This window comes from Manduca sexta, chromosome 27 (assembly GCF_014839805.1).
Source record: "Manduca sexta isolate Smith_Timp_Sample1 chromosome 27, JHU_Msex_v1.0, whole genome shotgun sequence".
Taxonomy (NCBI): Eukaryota; Metazoa; Arthropoda; class Insecta; order Lepidoptera; family Sphingidae; genus Manduca; species Manduca sexta.
In genome coordinates, this window is record NC_051141.1 from 5,142,480 (window position 1) to 5,165,549 (window position 23,070).

Below are 23,070 nucleotides of genomic sequence, written 5' to 3' on the forward strand. Positions count from 1 at the left end.
TTTGTAATTTTTATTTTAACTACACAATATGTAAACAGAAATGTATGTAATATCCATGTACTTGATGTCTATTTAGATTAGTTCAAATTACAACAATGTACTATGTAAGATGACACTTTACGACACAATATAGTGATTATATTATTATTGAATTAATTATCTTAACTATTACAATTGATTACACAGGCCTTCGGCAATTAAAAATTTCACTATTAACCAGTAAAATGAGTAAATCTTGCGTTTTATATTATAATGATATTAAACGCAATAATTATAACTAGACACACTGTAAATATTAAACTTTAAAGTCGAATGACGTGGCACACACCAACATACATTTTGCATAATATAAATGTGTATAGACTAAACATGTCTCTAGCAGTGCGAGCCCAATATAATTGTCTGGTATATTTAGCGATTAACTGGTAAGTATGTAAGTAATAAGCCTAACAACACATATTTACAAAACAATTGTAATAAAAGTAAGAAACGAATATAAGTCTGAGCGTGCAATGCTTATGTTAACTTGACTAAATGCATATATAGATGATATAGCGAAATGCCACTTGGAACAATGTCTTTAATTCGTGATAAGTATTTTGAAAATTTGGACAACAGCGATAAGCCCGGCGGCGGCGGCAGGCGCTGTGAAGACTCGTGCCGAGTCTACATTTCAAACGTAAAATTACAAACCGTCGCACCATTGACGACCGCCTAACTTACACCAGCTGACAATCGAAATTGCATTAAATACAATTCTGAACGCTTTCACATATATAATAAATTATAAACTATCGAAAATGAAGTCAACAGAAATGAACTAGCGGAGGTTTGGATATTCTACAGGTGGATTCCTTGATAACACCTCCGGTATCTATATATGTAAATCACATCTCTTTTACTTCATTTCTATTCACCACATTTTACTTTTTGGTCCTCCAAATACAAATGGAAAGTAGTTTTATTTGGTTTTTAAATACACCTATCTCATATGCTTGATGTCAATTTGTTGACAACAATTTTTATTACGTACCTCTTCATGTTATAAGTATACACTGTTGAGGTATTTTTAAATATTTAGAAAACTTTAAGTAAACTACAAATTATAAATAAAACTAAATGTAGTCACAAAGGGTAAATAAAACGTTTGTATAATAAAAATCACGACTTTATTATCACACATCCACTCCGTTTTCATAAAGTTGTCATATCTCTTTACCCTTCAAACGTATTGTAAATATATTTATTTAAGAATATTATGAACGTTAATTAAAATTAATATATTCTATATAGTAACTAATTGTGGCACAAATAAACACATATCGTCACTTGGAATATAATAAATAAAGTATATTTCTGTAACTGTCACTTTAACAATGATGTATGTGAAATGCATGTTTATATAGATATGTAAACAACCAAAGACAAACCGGATGCTGTGATCTCAGAACAAGAACAAGCATAGAAGGAATCTAAATTACCCTCATATACTTATCCTTTTTTTTCAAATAGGCCAAAACCGTTGAAAAGAACGAGACAAATATTATGTTGCTAAAGTCGGCTTGCGTACACTTTAAAATTATCAAATGGTTACCTTTGGTCCTCTTTATGATGCCGAATTAAAAAGCAAATAAAATGTCAAAAGTTCCAACTTGCCAACCTCAAAACAATGTCACAAACGCGCGCACACAATTTAGTTACGTTATACTTCAGCGCGTGCTTTTCAAAAGTGGCTACATGTTTTGTAATATTTTTGTTGTTAATTTTAATAAATACACAGTGCTGTTTAAGTATAATATAGCCCTACGAACAAGCAATGGCCTGCGTTATTGTGGGGTGTAAATCTCATTCTTCTCGTAAAGAAAATGAAACTGAAATCATCAGCTTCCATCGGTGAGTAAACAAAAAACCTAATATATTTGCTTAAACCCTGTACATAAGTGCAAAAAGTATTATTAATTAATCTTTATTATGCTGTAGTCATATTATAATCTGCTGTTGGCCATTCGATACAGTAATTATTAAGTATTTTTCATTTTTTACCAATTTACGTAGTCGTGTTCAATAGTGTTGTGCTGCATATTCTGTCGATAACATAGATGTTAGTATATTGTAGTTTACTATTTTGCATGAATTGCCTTTTACTTTCAATATACGGTGGTGTAGTGGTAAAAGCCACTTGGAAACCGTGCGCGAAGGCTGGGGTCGAGGAAACTATCTGATTTTCATAGTGTGTTTCATACAATGTTTTTGCATTGCAGATTCCCCACAAATGATGCTATGAGGCAAAAATAGATCGTTTCCATAGCTCGTCCCAATTGACATTGAAAAAAACAGCACCGTGTTTGCTCTAAGCATTTCGACAAAGTTTTATTAACATTGAAATAAGTTATCAAACATATGTGACATGATTCATACCGCTGTGTTTTAATTTTACTGTCCCATTTTAGTAGCTTCTGTCAAAACACAGCTCTTGGGTATCTTTTAATCGTTAAGAAAGTCAGAAAAGAACAGAAGGCGTACTGGCTTTCTCCTAGACGAAATTCTGGCCGATTTCTTGTTTGTTACTTACAGCAGTTTCCATTACTTCCGAAATTTCTAACATTTGCTAACATTTCTAACATTAATTTAGTAATCTAAATGCTAAACCATTTTTGTGTGAATGACGTTTGGGAAGGCATGGAAACTGCTGTAAATAGCAAATGAAAATTGGACAAAATTTAGCTCGAAGAACGCCGGTAGTTCTATAGTTTATTGTAATTTAACATCTTTTTACCGAGTGCTTATATATACCCAGACTTTTTTGGTACTTGAATACCAAATCAGGGTTTTGATATCTTTTTTTTAGCCTTTATCTAAAATAGCAATTTGCAACGGTTTGTAGTTGACTGACCGAAAAGTGTTTATTTTAGCAGGTCTGTGAATTTACCATAGCCGATAGACAAAGCATCTATCGATATCGATAAGATGTCAGAAGGGATCGCAACACAATTAAATTTCTTGCTGTCAAAGACAGAGTACACTCAAATGTCATAGTGTTACTTCTATGCTTGTCATTGTTCTGAGGCTGTGATGCTTCGTGTTATTTTGTAATTCCATTGCAAATCGACAGGTGGAATACTGATCGACTTGGGGGCGGTTACTTCCGACTACTTCCGGGTTAAGCCCTGCCTGCATCCGTTTATCCAATTATATAACTTATTTTATCTATCTCCCTCTACTTTAGTCCATTACAAAAGAGTTCAATTTTAAATTATTAGTTATGATTAAGTAATATTACATTATAAAAACTGTAAGCAAACGGAATGAACTAACATTAACAAGGAAATGCAATTGGTGCATCGGGCGACAACAGCGCTCTCGGCTCGCAGCGTCGAGTGGACGCACTAGTATTGCGTTGCGCAATGCAACTTTTTGAAAACTTTTGGGTTCATTGCCCTCCTCTGACACGTGTTACGAACAAAGTTTACTTCTGCCTTCCGCGTAATATTTTACGATCTCGTAAACTTTGTACTTAATCCATCCTGCTCTGAAATATCGAGCCAGAATGCTTTTTATAAGCAAAAAAATGGGTTTGGTGGTAACTAAGTTTAAAAAATTAAGCGAATTGTATTATGTCATGTATTCTATCACAGCAAATAGTTCGTAACGAATAAGTAAATATTAAAACTTAATCAGAAAATTATAATATTTTACATTAGACAGGAAGAAGAATAAAAAGTGTAAACAAAATATGTAGTTAGCGAATCATGTACTTAACTTTAAGATTTTATTAAAGGATAGGAGATTCAAACCGACTAAAATTGATTGATCTATATATATTAACAGATCTATCTCTTTTTTTTCGAACAACTATATCATTTGGTCCTGAGGTAGATTAGTCTAGAGGATTCTAGACTTTCGCTGATACAATAAAGTTGATAGTTACATTTACGAAAATAATAATAAAGGCAAGTTACGGTGGCTCGACTATTGTGCACGATTTGAAAGAATATTATACTAACACGCACTCTAACGTGGTTGACCAATCTATAACTACGTTCAAATTGCACCTTTCAGATCATTTACTAAATCATACGATGCCAAGCGGATTTTGGCATGTATCTTACAAAATTTAAGTCCATACAAAATCATACAAACCAGCCTAACACTAACAGTCTTTAAAACCGTACTTTGTAAGTTTTGAGCTCCATGGGCTCCAGTTCGATGCTGTGCAGGCCTGGCACCGACTTGTACGTCTTTAGGCCGGTCAGACTCACTGACGTCAAGTTCGTGATGCGCAACCCGTTGAACTTAGTGTTTGACGTGAACGTTGTCGATATCTTCTTAACTTTGTCTCCGACGGAGCAGCTGTAGCCGGGCCGGTGCAGAACCATGTAGGATGAGGTGCTTGGAAATTGTTCTAATATGTCGTCCGTGATAGTGCGGAGGGTAACCATGTGGATACCGTTAGGAAAATTCTGCATGAATGTTTGATGCGACCTTACTTCCACTTCGCCGGTTTCGCTAGTGTCTAGAAGGTAGATGTTAACTGGGTAATTGAGAGTTCGGCTCAAATAATCGGCGGTGTGCGACGGTAATTCGTACGCTGTGGCTTTCTCGTCAGGACTAAAATGCCGTTCGTTCAGCGGCTGGAAACTTTCGCTGGTGTCCCGTTTAGTCCGCTCCCCTGTCATTGGTTCGAGTAATAACCAGTTGTGGAAAGTAGTGGGTTTGTTGTCCACCACGCCCTCGCCGATGCCGCGGAAGTCGTCGTATAGAGTTCGTCGGTCGAGCATCACTTCCAGCCTGCCGGGTTCAAACGACGCCGCACCCTGAGCGTGATTCGTTACAAGAGTGAGACGACTTTCTTCATCTTGAAGCCATGCCATCGTCGTAATAGGATAATAATTAGCTTCAATGCCCAATTTATCCACTTTAATGCGTTTTTGATATTGGAATCCGTTTTGGTCTGTGTAGAATTCTGGCGGTTCACCGTTTAGGATGTCCGTTTGTATTCTCATGAACAATTCGGTTTCTCTGTTCTTCGGCGGCATTTCGAAGTCCACAACATTCTCGATAAGGACGGCGCGCGACAAGGCGGGGTCGTCAACGTTGAAGATCCTGACCGTGTGCACTAGGAATGGTAAATACATGACAGTAATTTCCCTCGACACGGGCCCGGACACGATTACGATGTTTTCGTCTTGAGGATTGTTCCAGTGAGCATACGCGTTTAGAACGTTTTTCTCAGGCGAGTCATAATCTGGCATGAACAAATAGGCGCCGGAGTGTCTCTGTGCGCTCTGATAAGCCCCAAACTGGACTTCGACAACATTCTTCATTTGCAAATCCTTTCTGTATATCTGCCTCAAAAATCCAGAATTCCTATTTATAAGCAATTTAAGTACCGAGTTTTCTAATTGGATGTCGCCGGGTAACATTTTCTTCATGACGAATAACTTTTCGCCATCAGGTCTTTCTGGCTCTATGCAATTGTTGCAGAAGACGACACCGTGATTTGTTATGTTTGTGTGTTCCTCGAGATTATAGGTGATGGCGGTCAGAGGGGGCATCGTGGCCACAAAGAGAACATCGAAGCTAGTGTCACTTATGATGTGTTTGCCGTCTTCGCGGATGTTGATGTTTGGGGTGATTTGATATTGAACGTATTCCTTGTTCATAGTGTCGTATACGCGAATGTTAGTCGTATTAGACCGGAGCGTTATAATTTCTGTGCGGGCTTCAGCAAGGGGGTTGAACAAGATGACTTTTTTCTTATCGACGTATGATATCTGGAGTTTCTTAGCCGGTTTGCCGTATGTCTCCCACTCGACTTCGCTTTGTATAATGTTCTGCGAATGAAGCTTGACATCTGGGATCATTATTGTGGTTAGTGCTGCTTCCTGCAGACGTATGCAGTGGTACAAACTAGTAAATAGTTTCGTCCCGTAGTCGTACATCACGCTAGATTTCGAGGTTCCCGTGATGGCATCGTGGTGTTGGAACAACCCCAGGTTCCTGCGCGCATTGATTAATTGTTCGTAAGATTTTTCTAGCCTCTTCTCCGACGCGACAAGTTTAGGATTATTTGTTTGTTTCATAAAATTGGAGACAAGGGTGAATAAAATTTCCGACGTTCTCAATTGGTGTTCGAATTGTCGTGCAAGGATCTTCAAATAAGGCCTTGTTGTGTAATATCCGGACCAGTACGCCGGCTTTCCTTCGCTAAAAATGTCAGAATACACAAAGAAATCGCCCTTTAGTGTGGGTATGTCATTATGCCTCTCTCTCATTGCTTTGAAATAGTCGAGCGGAGTGCCGAATTGTACCTCTGCGTTGAACATTTCCTTGTGGCTGTTTATGTAGTCGAACATCTTCATGTAGTTGATGTATTGCGCGTCGAACTCGACGCTGTACTCGTAGCGGAAGTCGTCGCCGAGCGGCACCAGCACCACGTTGTGCGGCGTCAGCGACCCGATGCGCTCGTACTCCTCAATTAGCGTCTTCGACTTGCTCTGCAGGTTCTGGTCGGTGATGTCCTCGTGCTTTGCCGTGTACTCCGAATATTCACCAGGTATTTTCCTAAAGTCGAAACTAAGACACACCGAGGGGTGCGGGCCGCAGGTGCTCTTTATCGAGTAGATGTCGAAAGGTTGGTTGTGAACCACGAGCGATGGCTTCTTTGTTGACCAGCTAGGAAGCCAGTAGAATTCTTCAATTTGCCGTTCTGCAAGCCATTGTTTCCATGCGTAGTGAATCCTTTGTATTATGGTTCCTTCGAGGCCACTTTTATCGAGCAGGTAAGGCACAGTAGGTCCATGGCCGAACGGGTCAATAGACCAGCCGCTTTTTGGTTCTATTCCTAAGTTATTTTTCACCCAATGATGACCTGAAATAGAAACACAAGTTACAGTAAACCATTGACGTGCATACCGCAAGTGCAAACCACCTAATCGGTGATCTTAGACCGAAATCAATCGAGACGCTATTCAGTTAACTTGCATTGTTCTAAAGCAATTGAACATTCAGAGCGCGATGATACCTTCAATAAACTGATCAACAAGCGAGTAAATGTGTGTACACGCCTCGTCAGGCATCACCCAGCCGCCGGTGGTGATCTCCAGACGGCCTTCTTTAATCAATTTCTTCAAAGCCTGCAGAGAAAAGGTGATGATAGTAACGTATTTTTAAAAGCCATGCCGTATTTTTAATATCCAAATATAACAATAAAAAATATGAAATATTTGTTTTCCAATTCACTTAAATCTGTATAAATTAATGAATTATTCTTAAAGCCTGATTCACAAGTTTCAAACAAAATTTATTTGACAGTTTTCGAATTAAACAGATGATTGTACTAATTTACTACGCTACAATTTATAATGTGAAAGTAGACTGGAGTGTGATGTGTATTGTATTTGGTCGGCTAATACATTTATGTGACAAAAGTCGAGAAACGGGCCCGTAGTTAATTATTATAAATCAATGTATAATAATTATAAATCAATGTTTCTTTGCCGAAAGAGTGGATACGAAACAGTAAACAATTTTTTAATTTCATTTCCCAGTTTGCTACATTCTCCGACGAGATGAAAATATTTTAAACATTTTTGTCGTAGTAACGCAACCATCAAATACTGAGAACAAGCATTTCAAAGAAAGAATTACCTTTTGTTTAACTGGATGCGATCGCTCCCACCAAGCGTTAAGGAACGCTATCTCAGTCCATATAAAAGTCATATTAGGGTATTGGTTAAGTTTCTGAACGATGTTGTTGATGATGTTCTTGGTCTTCCATTCGAAGTATTGTTCAAATGTCTTCAGCCATCCAGGATCGTTGTGGGAGTGGGGAACCACAATTACCTGTGAGAAATTATATATCTTTCAGCCAAAAAAAAAATATGCGGAAAATTAAGCTACTTTAATGGGAAAATTAGGCAGACTTTACTAATTAAAATTTTGCGTAGCTAGATAATCAAGGGCCCAGGTGCAAAAAAGGGCCCCGTCCAATGTGTATGACACGTTCTGTCAGGATCTGGGCGAGTTGCGAAAAAGAGACGAACGAAAAACTTTTTGGTAGTGATACTTTGATAATTTTCACGTGGTGGTGTGCTAAAAAGGTCTTTGAAGTTAGGGTCCAGGGCCCTATATTTAGGGGACCTAGTGTCCTGCAACACCGAGCCCTACGTTAGCTCTACCCCTATTATTTAATAGGTACACGGATTAAATAAATTAATCTCTTCAGATTCAAGTTTTCCATTGTGATAATAGCAACCATAGCAATTAGCAACGTGTAAAACAGAGAATTAACAATTTCATTCGACCCCAAACGTTAAGTTATTCCAATTGTACACTGTACAACACGACGTAATTAAAAGTACCTTCTATTTGTGGAATTAGTGTATCGTCGGTATGGTGAGCACATAAACTGAATTGGAAATACAAATCCAAAACAAATTTAAGTAGAGCTGGAAACGGCAAAATAAGTGTAAAAGCATAATATATTGCTTTTTAAGTGCATATATATAGTTTTTATATTAATACTCAAGAATGAGGAACGGCAAGTTATATTATTTAAATTAAACTATAAGCAAATTTAGTTCCGTTCCGTCCAATAAAACGGTTCCAGGATGAGTTGACAAGTAGTGTCTAATTGAATCAAAAAACTACAGTAAGTCAGTTTCATTACGTTAATCATCAAACAAAAATACATAAGCAGGTGCATGATTTTCTTGCGGTTCTGCTTGTCTGACAGATCTTTATCAGAAAAGAATCGCATTTGCACTTTTCCAGCTCAAACAGTAACTAATATGATAATCCGAGATATTCTTGGTACATCTATTATTGTGCCAAATTCCATCCAAATCAATTCAACTGTCTAATAAAGGTACAACATCTTTACAAATATTAACATACTTTGTAATACCAGTGTAGCACTGGATTAATAAAATTAATAAATTCAGCAGGTGTGAAAACGTTTAAGGGGTGTAATTCGATACATCGAAATCATATTACTGTGTCGAATACAATTATCTAATAACGATTACATTTGCACCAATTTTTAAATCGTTAAATTAAGATTTATGTGTAGAATAACATAAATAAAAAATTACACTCGTATGAATAAAAATGTTCAATTCTCTCACTTTCATAATTAGTCAAGTTATAATTTATTTGACGAATGACTAAATTTACTCATGATTAGTTTCTTTCAATAGTCATGTCTAATCTGAGGTCGTTTAATTACCCTGATTGAGATAAATAAAAAAACGCAACTTCTAGTTGTTACTAATATAATTAATAACATATTACGTCCAAATGAATTTCGTTTAACTTTTAACAAAATAAATTGTTAACGAAAGAAGTAAAGACGAAACAAACTTTAATTAGTCAAGTTTAGTCGTGTACGTTCAAATCGCGTTACGGATGGTATAACTTAGTTAATCTTAAAATCAGAAATGTTATGCTATTCCTATCACAATGGAGTTCACGAACGAAGTTAGTCGAATATAAAATACTTTACGAAATTTATAATATTTTGCATCCTTCAGGAGAATATTTACGTGTAGCGCGCAGTGAGACGCGCTAACTATCAAATACCAACATCCAACAATTTAATTTCTAGTTATAAGTTAAAAATATATCATTTCAAAATATGTACTAAGAACTGCTAAAATCAATTCCCATCTCGTCAATATATATTAATTAATACTAATTACTTGTGAAATACGGCCAGCAATTTAAAAATGTACGAGTACCTATCTGTAACCAAAGTGAAATCAAATGAAACATCGTTAGATAGTAACAAAGACCCATTAAGAAAAAAAAAATGATTCGGTCCCGTCCATGCGGTCAGTCAATTATCGAAGATTTATTAACGTGAGCACTACTGTCGTTTAAAATGCGTCTTGCAATCGTGTATTACGTGTATCTAATACTAAAACACGACAAAATATTGCCAATTACGAAAATACAAAACATATTTTATTCATGCATGTTCCGCCATGAAGAGTGCATTAGTGGACACATTAGTGTTTATTTCCTCACCCGTTCCTTTACTAACATAAATAAAAGTATTGTTTGCTAACCCAAATGAGTGCATGTTACATAAATAATAATAATAAATAAATAAAAATAAATTGAGTTTACAACAATTAGAATGCTGTAATGCAAAATTAAGAGACGGGGAAATGTAATTAACTTAATCGTGCGCCGTCTGGCCAATTACCCACGTGCTCATATCAGAAGCGCAGTATTAATTTATTCTCATTTAATCTTTGTTCTCGCGCCGTCCCTGCTGTCCAGGCTTCAGAGAGAATAGAAAAATCCCGTGTAGCTTATTATAATTTTAACAATGGCATATTTTTTATCTCCAATTTCTTATAACGGCATTTACAATGTGTTATATTATGCAAAATGTTTACCGTTAATTCTTTATTCTAAAATTTAAAATACCATTATCACAAAATCATTTATTTAAAATCAAATTATAACTTCGGAGTTATAAAGCCTTTTGAATAGTAATAAGTAGCGTTTGTGGGTTTTGAGCATTTTTATAATTTCTTACACTAGGCAAAGTATGAGGTGGTGTTATTATATGTGTTGTATCAATCTATTGTAAAATGTAAGAGTACTAGCGACGGCGCGCATCGCAACGCCTCGATGAAATTCCCACTGATAAATTCTTAAGATATTTCTACACAATTTCCTTTATTAAATTTTTTCCTCTCTTGACTCAAAATTGAAAACTTATAAATGCATCGCAGTAAATGAGACCTATTAAACAATATAACATTGCAGTTGAACCTGCGAAATAATTAATTTACCTTAATTCTAATTAACTGTGGTACTAACTCGGTGCTTTTTACGTATAACCATTCCATTTAACAGTTAAGAGATGAAAATGCATAATAATATAAATGACTTATTACCTTTAGTCTGGGTCGGCGGCTATCGTTGCGGATCTTCTCATAACGTTCCTCAAAGGATTTGTCCCAAAACTCTTTTGTCCTTAGCCAACTCGGCTGAAAAATATAATGCTTAAATAAAATTTACATTTAAATTACACGCTTTGCATTAGCTAGGAAATCAGAGGAGTGGCGCGTCGTACAACGCTGGCACTGTTTCCGTGTTGCATAACACCCGCACCAAATCACAATGTATCTCGCTAACACATGCGCTCGTACACATTTCACGTCATTTTGAGCAGGGATGTTATGGATATGAAATTTCGGATATGGATACGGATATGGATATAGGAATAAAATTATATCGGTTTCGGATACGGTTAAGGATAATAATTATTTCGGATTATCCGGTAGTTTCGGATAGTTTCGGTTACGGATATTTGATTAAAGTAAAATAAAAAAATATATACATATATATATATATATATATATATATATATATATATATATATATATATATATATATATATATATATATATATATATATATATATTATGTAATACAGTAGGGTGACGAATACTAACTATTGTTCATCGTCGATTATTAATTATCGATGAACTAATTGGGGGACATGGGTGTTCGGAAAAACTCTGTGTTTTAGAAGTAGTGACACCTCCTCTGCGTGAAAAGTTTTTATCACACTGTTTATATTTTGCAAAAAATACTTTTAACATGACCAAAAAAAAAAAAAAAAAAAAAAAAAAAAAAAAAAGAAATACTTTGGACGCATTTCACTTCACTTTACTCAATAAAAAGAAATACTATTTATGAATGAGTTTATGTTATCATTAAAAATAACAAACTATAGAAATTTCACGTAGCGTGTGAGCGGTGAAACAAAACGTGTCGGAACATATTATCCGTAACTTATCCGAAACTTTTATAACGGATACGGTTACGGTTACGGATATATTTTTATTTCGGATATCCGATAGTTTCGGTTACGGTTACCGAGCTCCATAACATCCCTAATTTTGAGCTATGGTCTTAATTGTTACCTTAAAGCGTATGTAGTATTTTTGGCTTTCCATAAACCAGACGGTTAAATTTTCTACTTTTCTTATTGTGAATATTCGATATATGAAACTTTTTCTACGTTTATTTTGTACCTAAAGTAGCCGCAGTAATGTATACCGATATTATAAAGCTGAATAGTTTGTTTGTTTATGTGTACTCATCTCGGGAACTACAAAACCGATTAAAAAAATACACTAATACTGAGCTATATTACTCCTGCGTGCTGCAGCCTATTATTTATCCTACAAAAATGTTTATCCCGAAAAAACTTTTTACGCGGCCGCAACCGAAGCCAAAAGCCAATATGTAATAAATGTTATATGAATATAACGCAAGAGATCGTTTTGCAGTTTCCAAACGTGGAGATCGTTTTGTAGTTTCCAAACGTGCATATGTTATGGTAAGACATCAAGGTCACTTAGGTATCTGGTGTTTGGAACCGAGAAAAGACATCAGATTTATTAAAGTACAGTCGGCATCGAATTCATTATCTAAAATTATTATATTCATTGTCTACATTCTACAAAAACACATCATTTTTTTATATGTTTTTTCAGTTGACTTCTCGACATCAATGTTGCAGAGCAATTTATTAACAATTACAGTTGATTATTTAATAAGAAATTACTCATTGAGTAGTTGATAATGATTGACTGATTAGTGATTAGTCCAAATAGCGTGTTAGGTATAACGTAAGATGGGGATTTGCCTTGTCATGATTACGTTGTTGCTTGTAATTAAATGAACGTGACATCATATCATAGTGATTATGTTACGGGCTCATCATAACAGTATGAGCAGACAAAGAATTTCAAATCGTTTTCTACTTTAGCGGTATCAAAAGATTTCAAATAATACGTAATTACAAAGATTATAATTTACAGCTTACAAACCAAAAATAAGGTCGTATTAATAACAATTACGGTACGTTTCTTATTTGTATTTACAAGTTTTACTAACACTTGAAAGTTTGTGACTATTAGAGCATATTCACGGTGGCAGTCTTGCAAATGAAGTCTCTTTTACATGCCCTGATTTTATAAAAGAACCTTTAGCATAGAGTGCACGGTGATTGGCCGCTGTGGGCGCGCTCATAGTGCACATCGTTTGAAACGCAAACGACATTTTTACTCAATTTACTATCTGCACTCCTCTCTCTATCTTGCCGTCAATGAATGTAATAAAGTGTTCAAATCCAATATCTGATCATTTATCTACGTTTTACAGTGAAGCTTAGGCTCCGTTCGGATCACAAGCGTTAGAAGTGCTTTTGCTTATGCACGTCCCGAACAAAATACACACAAAATATGTGTTTTCTAAACATCGTGTTCTGTTAACGCGTTTATTTGAACAGGGTTTTAAATTTGGCGATTACATCTGGTATTGAATGGCAATGATCGGAAAAATATTTTTTTTTGGGAAGGCCTTCCAATTGTTTTGCGGAAATAATTATAATTACTAAGTTGTGCTTATCACTAATGTTTATCCTGTTCAATATATTTTTTAATTCGATTTTACAAGCTGACAATGCAAATTATTCTATAACTATAGTTATGTATGAGATTTATAACGTTAAGTGTTATGATACAAACAGCGGAGTTCTGCTTTAATTTCATCTGCTGGGTCACACCGACACAATAGGCATTATATCCTTTTGTAACTAAAACGAATAGAATAACTTTCGGGACAGTTGTTCTAAACAAAATAAGTATTGTTCAACTAACATTTGATTTTACTTTTACCACAGACGCGGTAGACCGTATACACATACCAGAATGCCTGCATATCTGAAGGCTTCAGCAGAAATGCAATAAGCGCACTGACCGTTTGCGAAAGGTATTTCCGTATTATTACGTGTGAGGTGGCAAGCTCGCCGCCATATCGAGCATATCTTGGTATAGATACCGGATTTTTTGCGATTTTATGCTTAAAATTGCTAAAACATGTGCGTTCTTTCGAAATCGCTAAATTGAACATTTAGTTCACACAACTGAGGAACTATTCCTGGATCTTATCATAAATTAATAACCGAAGACATATACTTCCTTTTATAATTATTTGTGAAGGCTTATTCAAAAATATAAAATAAATTTTGATAGGTTCATGTTTCAACGATGTTAATTCATTTGTTAATTGCAGTAATTAACACTGGTCTAATTTTGACATTGTTGCGCTTTCTAACTTAGCACACCGCTTTTACCATGCACTTAATAATTGTTTATTGTGAAACGGTTATAGCTACAATGTTCTTCGAATCGGAAAAGAAGAGTGGTGCTTAGAGGCAGTAACAGATAATAAGGTGTACTCAGACAGGGTCTTGCGGACGACAGACCTGTCGCTCGGTAACTCGATGGCCTAATATATAAGGATGTATATATAAGTATGTACTGTAAGTACAGTCAAATTCTAATATAAGCCATAAAGATTTGAAATTTCATTTGCAGTTTATTGTGTTCTATTTTTACTATCACAATATTGATTAGCAACTCGTACCACATTCAATCTCAGAAAGTAATCGACGATTGATGACGATTTCTGTGGCACCGCGTCAGTTGCGTTACACTGCACATATTATTTCCGTAGACAACTTACACGCTTCCTTGTTACTAGTTGTGGAGGGAAAGAGACATTTGAGATATTTCCTGTGTAGTACAATAATTACGCAACACGAAGCCGTTATGTATACCTACAAATTACTACATATTTTATAACGTGGAATTTACATGCCAGCTGAAATATTCGTAATTTCATATCCTTTAGTTTAACTAATGCTCCATGAACAATGTTATGTATTATGTTATCAAGGTGATGTTGAATTTACGATATACTAGGTGATGATCGCAACTTCGCCTGAGTGAAGCCCTTCCTGCTACAAAAATTCCAAAATCACTGGAGCGACCCATAGCTCTATGACTCCAACGCCATCTACTTAAAAAAAATTAACGGGATAAAAATTAGCCACTAATATCCATGTTAGGGTTGCCAACAGTACTTTAAAATAAGATATTATACGTTATTTGGGGTTATCATACTATATGGGACAGTGTGAAAATACTTTATTTAACATGAGTTGATTTTTCTGAGATGTCTTTTACGTATAAAATACAATAATAATGGTTGAAAGTAAAATTTTTCTACAAAACGGCAGAAAGTAAGTTTATGGTACAACAATACCGGAAAGTATTCAATCCGATTTAGTGTCGAATACCGTTACTATGACGCAAAAGGCGAGATGAAAGAAACAAAGCGTCTTTGAATCTGATGGAAAATGAAGTATTACTTTAACTTAAACGTAGACGCTAAAGATGAAGTGCAGCTGTTTAGCAAAGATAATTTAATGTAGTTAGAATATTATAATGGAAACGATGTTTTAAAGCAAAATAGTAGTTACTAAAACCTACTTTATTTTGACACTACGTACTATTTTCTATGTTTAAATTACCAATATGCTCTATCAGTGGCAAAGGCTGAAATATTTCAAAAGGTAACCCGAGGCAAAAAAAAATGCCTTAGTTAACACATCGCGGCCAATTTAACGTAAATAAATCTAAAAGGGAAGCCGGTAGGAATCGGTTTGTACGGACGCTTCGCCTCTGTGCTCTATTTAAAAAAAAAAGGGTGCTCACCTTTACATCTAAATTTCATCCAAATTCATTCAGTGATTACTGCGTCTACTTCTAATAAATATCAAAAACATATTTGCATTTTTTTAATTAAGAAGAAGTAAAATGAGATATCAAGGAGAATAATAAGAATTCTATTTGGCAGTGTTATTGTCCCGTTAACTTAGCGCATTGCGTATTTCGATATTTTATTTTGTAGCGGAAGTCTTGTTGCTTTGTTTAATCGATAGGTAGCGCCTTGAGCGTTGTTCTAGCAAGAAACAACCGAGAAATTTTCATTTTGAATGAGACATAATAAACAAATCCTTACAGACGCTACTGCATGCACATGAAACTGATACTTGCGTGTATTCAGAACAGGGGCGGTTGTCACGTGTTTCTATAATTGTTATGTACGGGAAAAACATATCTTAGCGATAAACTTATCGTTATGATGTATTATTCCTCTTTTCTTTTTGTTTTTATTAGCACTGAAAACTAAAAAATCATCTTGGTTACAGCCACTTATTTGCAAATGTTCTAACCTATTTGCAAATTGTAAAACAAGGGAGTGAAGCATTAAAACTTAAAATAAATAAAAAAAATGCGTCACGTATACCAAAAATATTAATACGTGGATAGTGTATTTCAATAACAAATGCTTTCAGGTTATTAAAAAAAAAGTTAAATCTGTTATTTGTTGTATGAACACAAATGGTATTTCATATAGTAATAAAATAAAATGTTTGCCGAAATAAAATAAAATATTTATACGCGGAAAATGCCAGAAGGCAAACGTCGATATAAAAACCGATATTTTACCTGCAGGCACGTTCTATAAAAATAATGGGCAATTAAATTTAAGACCAATTTTAACTAGTTACACTTAGATTTTTACGATATATTTCATCCGGAATGTTTACCAAGTTCTCGTGGGTTTTATAAACTCTGTGCCATTGAAGATGTTTGCGGTGGCGGGTTGTAGTGGAACAGAGAACTATTTACCTTGCTAGCAGGGACGCTCCAGAAGATTAAATATAGTAATGAAATGTTGTTTTTTAAAACTATATTTGGATTTTACATTGTTACTAAAAATGTTTGATTTGTGTAAAATAAACTTTTATGATGCCATAATATAATTTTTTTTTATTATTATAAAAAAAAAATATTCCCGACATCCCCGACTATTATTGCAATAAGTAGTATGGTCTATCGTATTGTGACGCCTAGACATTTATTACTAAAAATGAGACAGTGAGTCCGAATACGAACAGCTAGTAAATAATGTTATATGAAACACTAATGAACGCAGCAGCGACCAGGAGCCATTGACAAAATGCCTTTCTACAATCGTTAACGCTACTAATAACCAAAAATGTAATTAGTACATACACATCATTATTTATAATCATAATATCATCATCCAATTCTTTATAAATTACCAGAGTCTCCCACATACTATTCAATATAACAAAATAATAATTAACTTCTAAACTGTTAACAGAAGGTAGTATAAAATCTGCCGTTGAAACATGGGTAATAGTTTCCGTGACCAATTATTGACAGGTGAAAAAAAAAGTAATAAACAAATATAATATTAATATAATTTCAGAGACGACAACCCGTACAATGGAAAATGCGATCGCGTATCACAACACGAGAACGGATTGTGATTGGTACAAGCAGGGAAGCCAGGTTTCATAATATGTTACACAAACTGCACAATTACATGGACTTACGTGTTTTTATTCCTACTGAGTTGAAAATTGTCGCGCATAATAGAGCATAGAGCTACTTTAAAAACTGAAAATCAAGTCGGTAGCGATTGAGGAAATTCGTTGTTTATTTATATGCTGAATAAATTAAAATTAATTTTCTTTGAAAATGTACCAATTTCGCTCGATTTTTAATGTTTATATAAATTATATGCAAAAATTATATTTTATGTATTTTACAAAAATATATTTTATACGTGATATTACTTGATATAATGGATGTTATGGTCGTATAAAAAATTCAGGCAGCTTTGGCTGGAGATTTTGCTTTAATTGTGTCGAAGGTTAACCATTTTACTTTGACAACGTTTTTGGACACCTTTTTAGAGATTGCCGTAAAACGTTCAAACCAAATATAAGAAGTGTGTGTACGTTGTGATGTATTTGAATATATTGACTTTGGAAATGATAATATAACGTATTTGTAAAAATCCTCGTTGAGCAAAATGTATCAGACCCTACTTTCTAAAAACTTCATAACCATATATTGCGAATTTGAGCTGTCGTTACAATTATTAGTTCAAGTATTGCACTTGGGTATAATTTATTTTAAGAACTTCTAGTAGCACTAGGTTTTACTTTGTCTAATGTTTTGTTTTAAATTAAATGTCAGTTTGTAAATAAATGGATTTCAAGTAAACAAACTCTAAATATTATTCCCCGTTTCTCTCGAATTCTACAAAAGTTAAAATAAATTCAACACCAGACTGCATCCCAATTAAAGAGGCAAGCTGAATAAAATTTTTCCGATGTGCAGTGATATTTGCGACACGGGGCCGTAAGCTTCTTCCTTTTGCTCGATATTCAGCTAAAGAAACATTTTATTACTTCCCGAGGTCGCCTTTGATAAAAAGTATTTCAGCTTCTTAGTTTAAGTGTGATGTTTGAATGTTGATTTTTAAAGTTTTTATGACAATTGTACTAGTTTTGTTTACGTCTTACACGCGATGTGATTTTTTTTTTAGTATACTATCATTTACCTGCAACCCCGTCCGCGTGAAACATTTTTACGGGATAATAAGTAGTCTATAACACTCAAGAGTAATAGAACTCCTTTTAGTGAAATAAAATCCAAACTGTATTAGCGCATTCAAACAAGTTATAATCAAACCCTTTTGCTTTATATAAAAGTATACATAAATATAGTCTAGCGGGCCCGGCAGACAAACCGCATTGCATCTAAACTACCATTCATCATTTAGATTTCGACAACGACGCCAAAAATTAACCTATGGTTCAAGCTACAATTAGCTAAGCTCTCACAAAAATATCCATTGATCTGTTAGATAGTTTCGGAGATTAGTGCGTGCCAAATACAAAAATACAACCCATTGCTAACTTATTCCGTATTTTCTCATTGATTTTTCAAACTTATTCTTTAATGAAAACCTTGTTGTGATCATTAAGGATACAACAAATAAGGATTAGTCAAGCCGTTCTTAAGTGATGCTCTTACATACACGTGGCAACTGATTTTTATTTATATAGATTCGATGTCGCTTACCTTCGCCCGCATTAAAAGCCTTTTCCGCTAAAAAAGTCCCTACAACCCTTTAGTGGTTCATATCTCCACCTGTATAGCGCTTCATCTATTTAACGAAACTAGATTGAAAATGTATATATAAAATTGAAATATATAAATTTCGTCCAAATCCGTTCAGTTGTTTACTTCTAACAAACATAAATACATTTCCACATTTTAAAACCGTTTAAATCGCTGCTTTATTTTTCTTGCTTTACTAAGTCGTTGAACTGCTTTGTATTTATATTTTAATTCTGTCGACAAATAGAAACTCGATAGAAAGTGTCGCTTACTAGTTATCTCGAGAGTGCAAAGAAATATGATTTCTAATACATTATAATAAAAAGTAAAATGACTAACACAAAGCGAGTGAGATAAATTATTCTTCTGCTGGAATAGCAGATCTATCGCATGTCGATATTCAAGATTTATTGACATGCAACTTGTTACTTAGGTATTACGTATAATGAATATATGGTATATATTATGCAATAATGTCTGTTCATTTTTTTTTCAAATATGTAATATTTATACACATTATGTAATTTTTTTTTATGTTTACCCAAATGTTAGACATTAAAATTAAACTATTTTTGGGATTTTAACGCAGTTCTTATATTTTAATTTTCTTTCAGGAGAAATCACAAAAATAGTTTGATTTTTAAAATATTATATACCCAGTAAATATTCGTAGGATAACAATATTAGCACTCATATTTGAACGCTCGCAAAATTTTTTATAAACTTAATTATAACAGAAAGTTTTACAAAAATTTAAAGTGGTAAATGTTTGTATATATGTAATTTTAAATTCGAAATACGTTTAATTTAAAGATTTCTCGGTAACACCCAAGATTTACCAACTTTAAATGGCAAATCTTAAGTTTCAACCCAGATTACTCGGTAGAAGTAATGTATATTTATATTTATAGTTGACTTTTACTGAGTTACCACAAAGTGTGTATTCACAGTAACCGTCAAGTCGTTTAGGTTAGATTGGAATTGTAAACACGAAGAGGTAATAAATAGCCAGAAATTAAAATAAATAACGGTTCAGCTGTGAAAGCGTCAAGAACAGACGAGTTATATTTGCATTTATGATATAATATAAAAGCATAAAAAATTTTCTTGGTATGTCATAACGTTGGATATTGCAGAAGTCTATATCGAACACTATAATGTATAATGGAAACATCGATATAGATGACAGACTACTGCTTCGTCTATGAAGGAGTTCACCGCATGCTAAATATATAATAAGGCTATAAAGTTTATACCTATCTATTATTCATACTTGTTTTTTAAGTTTGAAGGATCTGACCTTTAGATCCATACTTCCAATTCCGATAATTGTTTCACTAATATCTAAAAATATCCGATTTTCGTTTGAATTTGACTGTGTTCCTGTATTATAACCCGATTTCTTTTATCAAAACAGTATATTAGCAGTTGAATATAACAATACTACAAACGGTATGTAAATTTTAAGAGATCCAGTGCTATAATGTGTACTTTTGTCCGGCTGCATGTTCAATATCCATTCAGTCAGTCGGATTCAGTCAGCGTTAATATTGTATGCGTAAAGTCCTAAAGGTACATTATAGATTTTAATAATGTATCTGGATGGATTCACTCGATTTAGCGGAATATACTTAGCTAATATATTTTAGGGGAAGTGTATGTTCATGACTTCATAGCTGATGATTATGATTCAACTATCATAAACAGAATACCGTAATTATAATTCAAACAGTAAAAAAAGCCTTTGTTCAATAATTCAAATCTTATGTAAAGCAAGACGGCAGATTATTTATAAAACATGTATTTTATACCGATAAAATTTCTATGACGCTCACACGACGGCTCGGTTACGCTGTCTGAGAGGATTATTATCGCATCCTTTCGTATTTGTTAAAATGTATCGTATTTTTCTTAGGTTTCGCGATTCCTCATAAGCAGCTTGGCTTCTTGACAATTTGCCTCTATCCCAGAGTTAATATCACCTTCAGGATATACCATGGGATTTTTTCTCAAATTCTTAAAATTTAGGTATACTATCATGTAGTTCTAACATTAATAGTTATAATAATCAAGCAGACATTGGCGAGCGGTGATAGCCGGTAGTCACTGCTGTATATTAGTTAGGTACTACCAGGTAGTGGACGCAACACTGAGTTCTCAGGAAGACGGATATGTTAATAATTAAATAATCGCCGGCTTGCATTAATGATGAAGGATAACTGTATACTTGAGTTCTGTACAGTAATTTCTAAGGCATGTGAAAGTTATTAAGCCAAGCCAAGCCTAAAGCAATAGAAGCGTCGCCAGACGTGTTTATGTCCATATTATTTTAATTAAACATTTAGATTAAATTTTAGTAATTTTAACGTAATTAAAAAATGTCGTCTTCCAAATATCCTGGCAACATGAAATATTTGGAAGTTGCTCTCACCAGGGATGTTATGGATATGAAATTTCGGATATGGATACGGATATGGATATAGGAATAAAATTATATCGGTTTCGGATACGGTTACGGATATTGAATTATTTCGGATTATCCGGTAGTTTCGGATAGTTTCGGTTACGGATAATAGATTAAAGTAAAATAAAAATTTTATGTAATACAGTAGGGCGATGATTCCTAACTATCGTTCATCGTCATCGTCGATTATTAAGTATCGATGAACTAATTGGGGGACATAGATGTTCGGAAAACCTCTGTGTTTTAATTTGAGAAGAAGTTTCAGTGAAGTAGCGCCACCTCCTCTTCGTGAAAAGTTTTTATCACACTGTTTACATTTTGCAAAATCAATTTAGTACGTAACACAACACTTTTCCTTCACTTTACTAAATGAAGTACCTACCTACTCCTAAATAAAAAAAAAAACTATTTATGAATGAGGTTAAGTATGTTATGATTAAAAATAACAAACAAACTATATAAAATTCACGTAGCGCGTAACCGGTGAAACACAAATCTGTAGTAACATATTATCCGTAACTTATCCGAAACTTTTTTAACGGATACGGTTACGGTTACGGATATGTTTTTATTTCGGATATCCGATAGTTTCGGTTACGGTTACGGAGCTCCATAACACCCCTGGCTCTCACATACATTAACTTAGACTGAACTCTGTAAAACTGCGTTACACGAAGTCGATGAGAGTGCAGTCAATTACCTACTGTCAATACTGTCCAAATTAACCAACGAAGGGAAAAGCAATTTATAGGGAATTGTTTTAAGAGCTTGACTTTATGTTAACATTATTAGACACGGACTAAAGTTATGACAGGACTGTTTAAGTAGAACCGAATACAATTTACAATTTACTTATAAGCTATAACAATATCATTTTGTATTTTAATGCTTTATATTAAAGTAAATTCAACGCTGTTCAAATTCAGCTAGTCTAATATGTTCCTAAAATATTGTAGATATTAGTATGTTTAATAATAATATCAATGCGCATAATATTGTTGTACACATACTTAAATAATATATTCGGACACGAAATAGATAAAAAACACTTAAAAATACGTCCAATATAAACAAATAAAGCCCACTTGGGCTTTTCTTTTATTAGTGACCAGCATTTGTCTTGAGTCTGAGTTTGTGGTATCTTCCCAAAATTTACAACAAAGGAAATATGGAATAGGAACTAAACTATATATGTATTTTTTATGAGTAAATAATAAAAATGAAATTATTGTTTGATACATACCAATGAAATTAATAACGTGTGTAATGATATCTCGTGTACATACGGGTACAAGGTACATAATACCTGTGCTTATCTACTCGCCTGGCTTTAAATGACCTTTGGATCGGTGGCTGATGTCCCGTCAAGATGCAGACAGAACATCCGCCTTACAGATAACTCAATATCGATACGTATCTCTAATGACCCGACCGCATATGTTATATAACATTGATTAGAAATTATCTATTGTCCCACAAGGGAATCACTTGACATTGTGATTAATTAGCGAATAAAAGCATATTGAAACATACTTAATTTCAATAATACAATAATGTTATTGTATAATTGAATGTAGTATGTTTCACGTCTGAACGTTCAAAACGAATCAAAATATGTTTTCTACGCGTATGAAGTAAAAGTTTGGTTTGCCTTTTTAATAAAAAATACCTAACCATTTTTTTATGTTTGCATATTCGATGCCTGCAAAAGTTACAAAC

General features: G+C 34.1%; 1 protein-coding gene across 1 annotated transcript in view; it reads right to left on the reverse strand.

Annotated features, from left to right (window-relative positions):
- Positions 1-3,607: 3,607 nt before the first annotated feature.
- The window catches only part of LOC115451352 (alpha-mannosidase 2), a 117,316-nt gene continuing 97,853 nt past the window's right edge, over positions 3,608-23,070 (reverse strand). Inside the window, exons 5-8 of the mRNA XM_037443766.1 lie at positions 10,914-11,006; positions 7,651-7,845; positions 7,025-7,136; positions 3,608-6,871 (exon numbers count right to left, since the gene is read on the reverse strand). Of these exons, the coding sequence (XP_037299663.1) occupies positions 4,161-6,871; positions 7,025-7,136; positions 7,651-7,845; positions 10,914-11,006 (3,111 nt within the window). The 3' untranslated portion in view covers positions 3,608-4,160. The remainder of the gene's footprint in view (positions 6,872-7,024; positions 7,137-7,650; positions 7,846-10,913; positions 11,007-23,070) is intronic.